At 55.4% G+C, this 13,522-nt stretch overlaps 1 protein-coding gene across 1 annotated transcript; it reads right to left on the bottom strand.

The window, feature by feature from the left end:
• On the bottom strand, positions 1-7,743 carry Dusp9 (dual specificity phosphatase 9). The gene is made up of 4 exons (XM_090325831.1): positions 7,669-7,743; positions 2,098-2,505; positions 530-985; positions 1-381 (listed from the first exon to the last, which is right to left on the bottom strand). The coding sequence occupies exons 2-4, from the start codon at positions 2,468-2,470 to the stop codon at positions 56-58; spliced, it is 1,155 nt and encodes a 384-aa protein (XP_090181957.1). The 5' UTR covers positions 2,471-2,505; positions 7,669-7,743; the 3' UTR covers positions 1-55.
• Positions 7,744-13,522: the final 5,779 nt, after the last annotated feature.

Raw genomic sequence — 13,522 nt, 5'->3', positions numbered from 1 at the left:
TCCAACCACATGGGTGGGGTTGTGAGTAGGGGCCAGCCGCTAGCCTTACAAAGACTTATGTAGGGTCCAGCTCAAAGACCCCATCGCTGGTGGGGGTGGTGAAAAAGGAGGGTGGGTCTGAGGCAGTGGATTCCTGTCCCCCACTCCCCTGCCCCCGAGCTCGCCTCTCCTCCAGCTGCAGACTGCGCTCAAAGTCTAGCAGCTGCCCCATGAAGTTGAAGTTGGGGGAGATGTTAGACTTCTTCCTCTTGACCAGGTCATAGGCATCGTTGAGTGACAGGTGGAGCTTCTGCATGAGGTAGGCCACGGTGACGGTGACAGAGCGGCTGACCCCTGCCAGGCAGTGGACGAGCACCCCACAGTTCTGCGACAAGGCCTCATCTAGGTGAGGAAGGGCAGGGTTGAGGAAACCCAAGGGCCAGCATGGGTGAGGAGCCCTTGCAGTACCCCCTACCCTTTGAGCCAGGGGCCCCTGGCTAAGGGTTTTGGTTGGGGGAGATGGAGAAAGGAGAGGGTAGCAGGGACTTACCAATGAATGCGATGGCCTCTGGAAAGAACTGAGACAAGTTCTGGCTCCAGTGGTCAGAGATGGGGATCTGCTTGTAGTGAAAGTCACCGTTCTTCTCAAAGAGGTTCGGGAGATTGGGGGTGACATTGAGGATGTAGCGGATGCCTAGCTTGGCAAGACTCTCCAAGTTGGCTGAATCCCGGGCACTGCCCAGGTAGAGGTTGGGCAGGATCTGGACCGGAAAGGATGGCAGTAGCCCAGTTGGAGGAGGTGTGGTGCCCTCTGAATCCAGGCCACAGCTCATGGAGTCACGGTCAGCTTCAGATTCTGCATCAGAACAGTCGGAGCCCAGACACAGACCACCCAGTCCTATCACAGGCACTGGGCTGGGTACCGGGGCCAGACTTGAGCCAGCACAGCCATTGAGGCTAGTCTCACACAGGTGAGGACACTCGGCCTGAAATCTGCTGAAACCACCTACGAAGGGAGCGAGGGGTGAGGAGAGTCCTTATTAACCTAGACTCCTAGGCAGCCAAGGCATCCTGGCTGGGGATAGGGAGCTAACACTACAACCTGGGGTGCAGGGTGGGGTGCACATGTTCCCGAGAGGCCTACATAAGCCAGCAGCTTCCTCCAGTCTGAACAGCAGTGTGTGCTCTGTTTTGGATGCTTAGACACCCTCTCACTCAGTCCCACTGGTTGTTTGGTCCTATGCCTAAGTGTCCTCCACTACAGCTGCTGGCCCAAGGTATGACTGGTCAGGAAGATCTTGGAGCCCCAGTACCAAATAGAGGCGAATAGAAGGGCTCCACCTAGGTGGAAGGTTCCCATGTGAGCTGTGTGCCTGAGGATCTCCGGATCTGGGAGGCTAGAAGCTCTGTCATGGGTGAAGGGGCTGGCTTCCAAGAGCTGGGCCTTGGGTGAGCCCACAGCATTCCGTCTGACTAGTTCCAAACTGCAGAGAAGTCTTCATTGTCCTTCATCTACAGATTCTATTTACCTTCGATGTGGGGGCGGTGGCTTTAATTTTTGTAATTGTGTATTTATATTTATCCATCCCTAAAAGCTTTCTTGTTGAATAACAAATCAGGAGACTGGGAGAGCTGGCCTTCTGGGAGGGGTGAAAAGCCAACAAGGCCACCATCAGTCTCTCTCCCCTTACTCCTCCAACCTGGCCCTGTCTGCCTTAGGGGGAGGCTGGTCTCTGCTATCTCTAGCCTGCGATGGTAAGGCAGCATTCTTTCTCTCTCCAGCCCGGGGCACCTGGGATTTCCCCCTCCCGTTGTCTGGTCCCAGGCGAAGGGAACATCTGGGGAGACTGTGATGGAGCACTTGCTACTTTGTTGTTGAGCATGCTGACAACCAGGTCAGGTCAGGCCAAACGCAGCCCCCCTCCCCATGACCAGACTCCGAAACAGGCCTGAAACGGTACAGGGCTTGCCTCACAGTGCCTGAACAGAATATACGGCAGCTTGCCCAATAGAATGCAGCAATAGCGCCCACCCCTCCCTTCCCACATCAGGGTCTTCCTTCTGAAACTGAGGGACGTCCCGAGGCCTGGGTCCCCTGCCCAGCTTGCCTGCACGTACCCAGTAGGTAGTAGGCCAGGTAGCCTTCCTCTCGCAGCTTCTGGAGCAGGGTGCCCAGCACCGACTCGGCCTCCCACTCGTCAGCCTCGGCCTCGGCTTCCCCGCGCCGGCGCCGGCCTCCGCCCTGGTCGTACAGGAGCACCGGGGCAGGTGGGGGCGGCTGCAGCGGTGGCCCGGGCAGGAGCGCGCGCACCGATAGACTTCCTTTGCGAAGGCGGCGCAGCAGCAGCGCCGGCAGGGCCACACTAAGCGCCCCACCGATGCGCGCCGACTCGTACAGCTCCCGGCTGCGGCAGTCCAGGAGCAGCAGCCTGGGCCGCGGAGGCGACAGCTCCTGGCGCAGCCACAGGCACGAGCGGCCCAGGCTCTCCATGGGCGCGCGGCTTTCTGCACGTCGGGCAGCGGGGGCTGCGAGGAGAGGGAAGGCACAGCGTCAGCTGGGGGCTTCGTGGCTGGCCACTTTCGGGGCGGTGGCGAGGTGAAGCCCAGCCTCACGTACTGAAGGCTGGACACTCCCCGGGGCTCGATCTTCTCCTCCAGCCCCAGCCACAGGACGGGCAATGGGGACGCCCCAAGAAAAACGCACGACACGCAGCCACTTGGGCGCCAGGCACTACTCCTACCTCCTGTTAAGAAAACATGAGGGGGGACCCAGAAAATATCTGGGTGTCTAACGGCCCCTTCAAGGCGCTTCCTGGGACACTTCTGAGGCCAAAAGCACTTTCCTTCACACCCTCTTTCTAGGGTCTCACACTCAGCTGCTCAACATTCACTCCCCAAGTTTGAGTTTGGGGTATATGATTATGAGAAAATGTAATTCAAAGCTGAAATCTCCCCCACCTCCAGGAGGACGTGAGGGATACAAGGGTGGCCGAGGTGATGGGACCCGCTCCCCCCCCCCCCCCAGCCCCGCGCCCCAGGAGAGAACAAAAGGAGAGACCTGGATCGCGATCCGGCGGCAGGCGATCGCGTGTGGACGTCCTGGCCAAGACTTCTGCTACGGCAGGGAGCGGAGCACCGGCTGGGGGCAGCGAGTCCCCGAGCCCAGGCGCCCAGGGAGAAGGCGGGGCGGCAGAGCAGGATCGCACATGGAAGCTAAGCCGTTCGCTTGCTGGCTGCTTCCAGGCAGCGAGCTTCCACCTTGGAAGCCTCGGTTTTAGGACGTGGAGTAGCAACTCCGAGGGGCGGACCTGGGCGGGGCAAGTAGGGCGGGCTCTGGGGGGCCGGCGAGCCAACGGGGTGCGAGCGATTGAAGTCGAGTGGGATCTGCAAGTGGCAGGCTGAGCTGGGGTTTCCACCCAGGCAGGACGAGGTCGGGGCAGAGGCCAAGGGCAGGTCGGGGGCCCAGCAGGGAAGCAGTTGCTGTTTCCCTGGCCGGCGCCAGCCTGCTCTTGAAGGCAGGGGGAGGGGTGAAGACAAAAGCCCAGTGCCCCTGCCCCAGAAACTGCCTTGGTCAACTCCCTCCGTAAACCTGGACTATCCCCAGCCGGAACCTCAGTGGCCCCATCTGTACAACGGGCCAAACAGAGCCACCACAGTACTTGCCACTGATATCACACACATTTCAAAGGAGGGAAACAGAACTAGAAACCTGTACTGTCTCTGGTACCAGAACTCTGCCAAATGCCAGCTGCAGGGACAGGCCAGCATAGGGCTTTTCCTGCACACCCTACCTCCAGCTGGCGCCAAGAATTCTGCTTATCCTAAACTGGATTCCTCCCCTCTTCTTACATTATGAATTCCAGGACTCAGTCTGGCTTTGCCCCTTGCCCCCTTCCTTTGACCCTCTGGATGGTTCTATCTGGAGGAAAGCAGTTTCAACTGACTTCTCTTCATCCCTGCATAATCCTCTGTCTAGTGTACAGGTCACAAGCCCATATTCATCAGTTTTCCAAGTGCTCTCCCTATTTCCAGACCTGTGTGCAGCAAGCAATCTGCCCTTTACCTGGCCTGCTCTGCACCACAGCACAAACCATACCATTCATTAAACAAACACAGATGGCCTCCATCCTTCCTGCCACCACCAGTGATGTACAAGTGGGACCACACGATTCCCACTTGTGTGTTGCTCCCACTGTGGCAGAACAGACCAACAATAAGCAAAGGCACTGAACAAGACATTAAGGGTGATAAGTACTGAGACAATGAAAGGAGAGATAGAGGGAGGTTTGTTAAAAAAAAAAAAGATCTGGTATGTGTCTCTTCCCTGCTTTAAGCTCAAGAAAAGCAAATAACAGTGTTGAAGGAAAACAACCGATAAGATAAAGCTCATACAAAATAATCAAAAGGTTAAGACCTCAGTAGATAAATGGGCAAAGAACTCAAAGAAGACTGCATACTGCATGAAGGAAGGAATGTGATGGGGTAAAAACTATGTGGGGAAAGTTCATTCTTAGGCAAGGAAGGAAACACAATTCAGAAAACAAGGTGACAAGAAGAAGAAGATAACACTACCTACTTGCTACCTCACTAAAATGTCCTCAAATGAGAATGCCCAAAGTTCCTTTTGCTGGAGGACGAACTATGAGTAAGGTCCTTTCAGAAATTAAGCTGGCAATGAGCATCAGTCACTATACAGAAAAAAACCCATACTTTGGTTACTTCGAGAAATCTGTTCTAACTAGCTAAAGCAAAGAAAACTGACAGGTACATGAGATGCACCATACTAAACCTTTTCCTCAGGAGTGAAAAATGTAAAACCATCCAGAAATGCAACTTTAGGCCACTGGTATGCTAGAAAGATACAAAAGCCTTCTCCATGAACTGTAGGGTGGAGGTGACACATTGAAGTGAAGCTATGGAAAGAAGTTGGCACCTCTAAAGGACTTCAAGTGACTTTGCCCTCCGCACTGCAGTGGGCACTCAGTCCCAGATTTTTCGAGTAGGATAGGGCCATCTATGGTCACACCTCACCATGTCCCTCCTTGTAGGACAGGTCCAAATGCTAATGTGCAGGAGCGCTGGGTAAATGGACTGTGTGTTTCCCTTTCTTTTTCTGTAGGCATGGGTTCGCACACAGGCTTTCTTCCTGTTCCCTGTGTAGGGTTTGCCCATTCTTCAAGCCTGGAACCCTGTTTCCAGAGTCCTGAGAAAGCCCCTACTCTCCGTCAAGAGAACTCTGGGTGCTTAGCCTGCTTGTCTTCCTCAGTGTGCGCCTTCTTGTAGCCTTTCAATCTCATACCCAAGGCACACGGTGTTAGAAAGGGCATTCGCTGCCTTGTGAATACGAGCACCCAGTCTGGGAGCTGCGTGTAGACTCTCCTATAGCTGTGGGTGGGAGCTTGGTGTAGACAGGAATAAAAGGCAGATTTTGCAGTGTGCCAGCTTGCGGAGCGAGAGCTTGGCTAGATGGTGTGTGTGTGCGTGTGTGTGTGGTATGATGGGGCACAGGGCTGGAATTGAGGAGCTGTAAGGCGCTAATTGCAGCCATTCTGTCATGGAGCCATGGTCCCTCAGTGTGCTTGAAAAGAGGGTCACCAACCCGAAGGAAACTGGAGTGTTCAGTTGTGTTCTCGGGAGAAGAGAGCTAGGCTGTGGGTGGGGATGCCAAAGCAGGTCACTTCTGCAATGGTGGGGGAAAGGAAGCCTAAGCTGCAAGTCTGGCAACAAGTGAGGGGTACCCTAGTACCTTGCTTTATACCGGAAACAAGTGTGGGGCGGTGAGGGGATGCGAGGTGCTTCATCTCCGAAGTCAGTGCTCACTGTCCCTGCACCGCCAGCAGCGCCAGCAACAGGACAAATGGGAACCTGTTGCCACCTCCGCACTGCAGGGCTCAGTGCAGCCAAGCCCCCGCCCCCAGGGCCCCCTGCAGCTCCAGCTCCAGGCTCTGGCCCCGCCCCGCGACAGTTCGAGGTGGGCGGGGGAGGGGGGGAGGGGGGAAGCAGCGCCGCGCCGGGGACCTCGCCGACCGCCCCTCATCCCCCCCCCCACACACAGCAGGCGGAGCCAAAGCAGCAAGCTCCAGACTCGCCGCAGGGTGGGAGCCTAGCCTACCGTCTTCCCCGCCAGGCGCCCCGGGACTGCACGCGTCCGTGCCATCACCAGCCGCCCCCCTCAGGCCCACGCACTAAGTCCGCTGTAGGATCCGGGGAGCGCCCCACCTTCCCCCTTGTAATCCACACTTGCCACCAGGTCTAGGGACACAACCTCGGCTATGGAGGCCCTGTCACATACATAGGAGCTCAACTTCCCAGACCGAGTTCCTGCCAAATCCAGCGTCTTTGCCATCAAATCCACTTTCCAGTGGGAATGGCTTTCTGCTTTTCCTGGTCAGGCTCTTTGCGGGACTGGGAGTTCGTCCAAGGCTGGAACGGGTGTGTGCCCGCTTCACCCCAGCCCCAGTGCAGAGGGACTGGTACGGGCCCGGGAGCTCATGGAAGAAATGTTCGTTAACAAAGAAGGAATGAACGAATGAAACTAATTGTTGTCTAGGGGAGTCCACAAGGATGCTGCTTCTGCTTTTCTTTCTGGCAATCACAGACGCCTCCTAGACACGCACATGCACATGTACACACAGCCCTCCCAAGCACACGGACACAGACAGTGCAAGCCCACTCGAGCTCTTACAACCCCACCTGTGCCCGTACGGCTCGGGTGGGTGGCACTTCTTTAGTCGCAGCTGGACATTTTCCATTTAAGTGCATGCCAGTCTCTGCCATCACCTCCATCCCCCTCACCTCCACATCTAAGTACCATACCTTGGGCCTCAAGTGCCTTCTTGAGAAGAGGTCAAATCAGCCTCTAGGGAGTGTAGAAGTGTGTTTAGGGACGCACCTGCGGAACCCAGGCTGGCGAGCTGGTGCCTGGCAGAGATGCTACCAAAATGCTGCAGCCTTTACAGCCCGTGTGCCAGGTGTTGGCAGGGAGAAGTGGGAGGGATACAGCGATGTGGTGGGGGGGGTGTTTAGGCCTATTTGCTATGGGCGCGGGGCAGTGTGTTGGGCAGCAATCAATCAAGCAGGTGTTCGTGCGTCTTGGCGTGTGTGATAGTGTTGGTGGGGATGCTGGAGGTGTGTGCCAAGGCATTGGGAGTGTCGGCGGCCGGGGTGTGAGTGTGTGCGTTGTAGTGGGTACACTACAGAGGCTTTCGGCTGGGAACGTAGGTGGGGTGTGTGCAATGGACATATGGGAAGTTTCAGTCGGTGGGGGCATAGCGTGGGGGATCATACGGGCGCCCATAGCATGGAAGAGATGTGTTGGCAACGTGTGCGCGCCTGGATGTGCACTTGGGCGTGGCAGGGTGTAGGATGGGTGTTGGCTTAAGTTGGGGCTGGGGTGAGTGATGGGTCAGGGGCTGCTCCTGTGTGCAGTGTCCTGGGCCTGGGTCTGTGCTGCGTGGTTTGTGCGCGCGCAATGGAGCTGCTGGTGCAAGTGGCAGGGGACCTGGAAAGCGCACGGGGGAGGGCTCGGGGCTGGTTGTGGAGCGAAGGGGTCTTGAAAGGGTGCTCCCCTCGGGCCCGGGGTGGGCTGTGTGCCTTGGCAGGACTTGGCTGGAGGAACGCACGGGTGCGGGGCAGCCAGGCAGGGTGGGGGTGGGGAGGGAGCCCTGGGGAGCCGCGTGCTCTGCTCACCTCGGCTGGGAGGCTCAGCTTCTGGCCCCGGCTCCGTGCGTGGCAACAGGGAAGTTTCCGTAGCTCGAGCACCGGGAAGAGCCACGGTCACGGCCAAACGCGAGCAAAGCCCCAGGCGGCGGCCTCGCCTGGAGCTTCGGGGCCGCCGCCGCTGCCGCTGCTGCTACGGAGGGAAACTCCAAATCCCGCCTCCGCCTCCGCCTCCGCCTCCGCCTCCGCCTCCGCCTCAGAAGCTGCAGCCGCCTCCACTGCCTCTGCCGCCGCCTCCTCCCCTCCCGTCGCGGTCTTCTCCGCCCCCTACCCAGGAGGGACAACGTCGCCTGTGGCACACCAGGCGGGAGCAGGGAGGGGCCTGCGCCACGTCTCCCTCCGCCTCTCACGCCCCCACCCGTCTTCCCCCCCTACCTGCCAGCCCCTGCCCGAAGCGCCTTGCGACCCCCAGTCCCACACTGCATGAGCTGGGCCATTTGAGTCGGGCTGGGGCATGGGAGATGCGAGGCTGCACTGCAGTGTCGACACAGTCATTCTTGCTTCTAGTAGCAGTGAAGTGGCCCATGAGGACGGGACACACACTGTCCTCCAGGGCCACCTCCTGTTCCGACAGTGGATCGAGTACAAGGTCCGACTGATAGCGCTGAAGCGCCCTACCCCACCCCAAATTTTCCCCTTCTCATATGGCAGATTTTCTCTGATAGGAGTAACTTGTGAGCCTCCGTGCCTGGAAGGGGTGGGGCCCGGACTGGAGGGGAGGGGACTGGAGGGGGGGAGCCAGATATTGGTACCCGGTCCCACTAGCTTTCTTCTCCACCAGAAATCACAACCAATTCCTTCAAAGGCCTCATTTTATACTTAGGCCAGTTCTGGAACTCAGAGAAGATTGTACCCATATAGCAGCTAGGGAAAGTGAGGCAGAGGTTCCAGTTGTAGGGGTAGTTATATGGCTTTAGTTGAGCTCACAAAGGCAGAGCCTCACTAGCGCGTGGGAACTGGCCATCCATTGCCCCCAGGCCTCTGTTCAGACGCAGAGGTAGAGCTGGTCATTCCATAAGTACCACACCAGGCGAACTGAGTTGAGAGTCAGGCCTGAACTGGGGTGATTCGGAGAAGCAGTCTTTGGTTATGGGTTTGAAGGACTGGCTTCTATGTCTAGGAAGAGCAAGACAGTGTACAGCCAGGCAGAGCAACCATGCCAGCAGCCCTATGGCTGCCTGGCCAGCTTCCGCAGCACTGCTGAATTCCCCTGAGTCATTACTCCTGGAAAAGACAGTAATGTGGCACATTTGTCTCTGCCACCCAAGGCCCTGCCCCATCTCTGATCTGTAGTGAAAAGGATGTGTAAATCAGGGCAGGGTCCTGCTGCCTGGAACCAGCCAGCTACCCCACAAGAGCTGTCCTATACTACCTGGCACACCCACCTACCTGCGGTCCTGAGTGTCCCCTCCACCTTGTCAGCCTCATTCGCTGAGGCCTTCCTAGGTGGAGGGTCATGATCTTACAATCCATTTTCTTCTTCAGAGCCCAAGACTTTCAACCAGATGGTCAGAAGCCACTGGATGTCTTCTGCTCTGCATCACACAGCCCAAAATGTTCAGGCCTTGAGTTCATATCTACCAAAATGACACCACGTGGGCAAACACATCATACAGTTTACATGGACTTCCTGCTGCCACAGCTATATTCTTTTTTTCCCTTTTTATTCTTTTGTGCTTGTCCTTGAGCTTGAGCTTAGGGCCTGGGCACTGTCCACTAACCTTTTTCTTGTAGATGATATTGGCATGAGCTCAAGACATGAGCACTGTCTCTCACCTCTTTTGCTCAAGGCTAGCACTCAGCCACTTGGAGCCCTAGCACTAAGTCTGATTTTTCTGGTAGTTAATCACAGATGAGAGTCTCACCGAATTTCCTGCCTGGTTTGGCTTTGAACTGCAATCCTTAGATCTCAGCCTCCTGAGTAGCTAGGATTACAGGTGTGAGTCACTATCTCTCACCTTATTCCCTAGATGTTTTGCTCAAGGTTAGTAGTCTACAACTTGAACCACACCTCCACTAAGAGCTTTTTGGTGGTCAATTAGAGATGAGAATTTCACAGATTTCCTTGCACAGGCTGGCTGTGAACTCTGATCTTCAGATCTCAGTAGGTAGCATTATAGGTATAAGAATCACCTCCTAGTTTCTTTGGCAGCCCATTCTGCTAGATATCCTCAGTTATAGAAACTTTTCTTAGAAAGTGACATGTGAGAGCTGGGATCGTGGCTTAGTGGTAGAGTGCTTGTGTAGCATACACAAACACCGGGCTCAATTACTTGGTACCACATATACAGAAAAAAGCTTGAAGTGGTACTGTGACTCAAGTGGTAGAGCTCTAGCCTTGAGAAAGCCCAAGGACAGTGCTCAGGCCCTGACTTGAAGCCCCACGACTAGCAAAAGAAACAAGAAGACCCTGAAAGTAGCCCTAACAACTTCCAGCTCTGAGCAAGGTGGAGGGCCAGTACGCCTTGCTTGGGGTACAAAGGTCTTCAACTTGCTGGCGTCACTGTCTAGCCCAGCTCGGACACTCTCTGGTGGCCCTTTGACTGCAGGTGTCCACACCTGTCAAGGGACACATCACCAGCTTCGGATTCTGGGTCACTCTCTAGGGAATAAGACTTCAGGGAAGAGGCACAGGAAAGATGGTACCTGGAAAAATCGTGGGTCCAGCATAGGGTCCCCAAGCTGATCACCGAGGAAGACTTGTGTCTGCTATATTCAGAAGGGTATGGGGGAATCTGCCAAGTACCACTCCATGGACAGATTTGCTCTTCTCCTGGCTCATCACTGACCCGGTCAATTCCTGACAGTATGATGTTTGAAACGCTGAGCCAAGCTTCCCTTTTTCGCATGTGGAATCTGCTCCATCCATTGGGCTACATGTGGGTATGCACGTGTGAGGCTTTATTTCTGGGTAATGTACCAGGATCACAGCTGTCTCCAGCCACCATTCTCCACCATCGGGTGGTGGCTTCCCCCCCTATGTGCAGACCCCCAAGCCCTCTCTTGGCACCCCTCCCCAAACCACAGCACCTCGGCTAGCATCTTCTATAGCTACCAGTTGCCACACCTTCAGGAACACACTATAAGACAAGCCACCTCCATTTTCAGAAGCATCCTACCTGCTCTTGAGGGCTCTCAGTCTGGCTACAGTCAGACATTTTAAACAAAATGGCCCTGTGGCAAGTCTGCAGCTCAGGAGGTTGAAGGCCGGGCCAGCCAGGCAGTTGCCCCCTCCTCTGAGAATATCAGCAAGGACAGGAGGGAGGCAGGAGGAGAAGCGGTGGGGGAGGGCAGGGAAGACAGAGCCAGCCTGTGCAGTAATTGATTTCTGGGGGCTAGGACCTCAAGAGCCATTAACACCCCCATTCTGGGAGGCTCAAGTTCAGGTTCAATAACCTGGTTACAAACCCCCTCTGGCCAGCTGCACAGGCTCCCTCTCCTTGTCTTGTCCTCTGAGTGTGTGTCTGGATATACATTACAGATGATATAATCCTTTTACCAGGAGAGAGCCCGCCGCCCACACCCATTGGCTGGACAGGCAAAGGGAGGTGAGGGAAGATGAGGCGCCTGCGGCTTGCACACAGTAAAAAGGGGAGGACAAACAAGCCAATGGCTTTCTGACCTGCCACAAGAATAGAGCAGGGAAGACGGGGAGCTCCAGTGTGGAAGTTCAGGGCTAGGAAGATGGGTGGAGCTGAGGGCTACACTGCATGGATGACACAGTTCCTGTGTCAGCACCCCACCCGTTACTCTGCCTGACCAGGAGTTACACAGACTAACTGACCTATCAGCTTTTCTGGCCACAACTCTGTCCCCCCAAACTCCCTCCCCCCCCTGCCCACCAGGAATGTGCCTTGCCAGTCAGACCAGCCCATCACAAGAAACACACCATCACAAAGAACAAGCAGGCTATGGTCAGACCCAGCAGGGGTTTGTCAAGACCTCTTCTCCTGGCTCCCATGTCTGTGGGGGTGGAGAGGGGCTTCCTGGGAAGGCTGTGTGTTTTGCTTACCTTAGTCCTTATGAAGTCTTGTGTCTCTACACTCCCCTTTCACTGAGTATCCCGATTACCTGTCCCATTGGCTGACCTGCTGCTTTCCTGCTCCCTTGCCCTTTCCCCTAGCTCTGCAGAGCATAACCTGGGCTCCCAGAGCAGACATGAGCCCTTTGTTCCAGAGTCAGGAACTTCAGTCCTGCCCACCCTGAGACTTTTGCAAGACCATCCGTGAGCAGAGGCACAGAAGCAGAGTTGGGGGGGCCAGGCCTGACCCTGCACACAAGCAGTCAAAGCTGGCTGTTATGTGACCTCTAGGAGACCCAAGTGAGCCCTTGTGAGTTAATTAAATCCCTGTTGCTCTATGCTTTTGGACTTCTAAGAAAAGCCTTGTTTGCAGGTAGAGAAGACTGTGTCTCGGGCCCCTTAGAGAGTGGTAATGTGGAAATCTCCTTGTTCATAGCACTAGCTGGTGGTACATGGGTGCCTGTTGCTCCCATTGTGTATTTGTGGCAGCTCCTAATGCACCATATGGATGAGGAAACTGAGGCACAGAAAGAGTCCTATAATTAGCAGGAAAGGAATTGGGGCCAGAGCAGCTCCAGCATTACCAGGCTTTGGCCTGTATGGAGTTGGTTGCCTCTGCCCTCTGGATGTTTCCCACAAATTTAGGGTCAGGCAGGACAGGAGTCCCCGGCCCCTGCTCCAGCCTCCTGACAAACCTCCCCAGCCACCCAGCAAGGAAGGAGACAGCACTCTGACCTGGGCTGAAGAAGGGCTCTGGGGACAAAATTTCAGACTGCAGAAGGCTCAAGTCACTTCACCAGGGTGGTGTCCCAGGCTGAATGGTGGGCAGAGGTGGGCCCCTAGAACAGGTGTACCCCAGAGGAGAGGACAGCCTGTGTCACCCTCACTGCCCCTCCTCGTTTTCTTATTGAGAGATTTGCCACAGGAACGCTTAGGATATTTCTGCCAACTCTATGGGGATTTTTCCCATCTAAATTTAGTCACGAGCTATTACCCCTTAGTACCTGCTTCCCACATCCGTAACTGATTTGCATCCTGAGAGCACTCTGCAAGGAACACACAGATGAGATGTCACGTGACCCGTTCATCCCTAGGGCCAGCCTGTAGGTAAAGAGAAGGTGGAGGGGCACGCAGCAAAATGTAGGATCAGGAAAGGTAGGTGAGCCTGTCCAAGTGAAGTTGAGGCTATCATGGATTGCTGAGGCCTTCCAGGCGTGCTGCTGGCCTGCATGTAGATGACAAGGTAACTGTCTTCACAGCTGCTTTCTTTCTGTCCATATCCAATCTGTGTCCAGTGTCACTGGCTCACCATCGAGGCAAAGGGGGGGGCATGGCTTGAGGAGTGGATCAGTCAGTCATCATCACTGCCATCCATGGCCACAGACTTGGTGGATGAGCGGCTGCTTATTCCTTGTTTTTCTGGCAGGGTGAAGGTAGCAAGTCCATCTATCTTGCCGACATCGCTATTGTCCATTGAGGTCCTGAGACAGGGTTCGCACACCGTTGCTCCCATCACTGATCAATATCCATGTCTATATCTATATCCATATCCATAAATATGCTCCACCTGCCACTCCACTTTGCTACTTCCAGACTTGTGGACTCAGTTGCCACCTAGTTGGATCTCCCTGGATGACCTCCAGGATTTCTTGAACTCACCATGTCTCAAAGACAAACCTCCTATGCTCTGTTTCTTGGTGACAGCCCTGTAGAGGCTTATTCTGTGTGGCCAGGCTCTGAAGCCTACACAGCAGAGAAGTACTGAGAAGTTGCCTCCAGAATGCCCTCTACCTCTTAGCCAAC

This window comes from Megascapheus bottae, chromosome X, assembly GCF_031878675.1.
Source record: "Megascapheus bottae isolate mThoBot1 chromosome X, mThoBot2.hap1, whole genome shotgun sequence".
In the NCBI taxonomy this organism is placed as follows: Eukaryota; Metazoa; Chordata; class Mammalia; order Rodentia; family Geomyidae; genus Megascapheus; species Megascapheus bottae.
The sequence above is the reverse complement of the archived record's forward strand: the minus strand, read 5'-3'. Positions and strand labels throughout refer to the sequence as shown.

Coding starts and splice junctions, on each gene's coding strand:
- Dusp9 (XM_090325831.1), bottom strand. CDS start 2,470: ATGGAGAGCCTGGGCCGCTCGTGCCTGTGGCTGCGCCAGGAGCTGTCG. Junction 986..2,097: donor CCTGGCCTACTACCTACTGG/GTACGTGCAGGC, acceptor CTCCCTTCGTAG/GTGGTTTCAGCAGATTTCAG. Junction 382..529: donor AGAGGCCATCGCATTCATTG/GTAAGTCCCTGC, acceptor TTCCTCACCTAG/ATGAGGCCTTGTCGCAGAAC.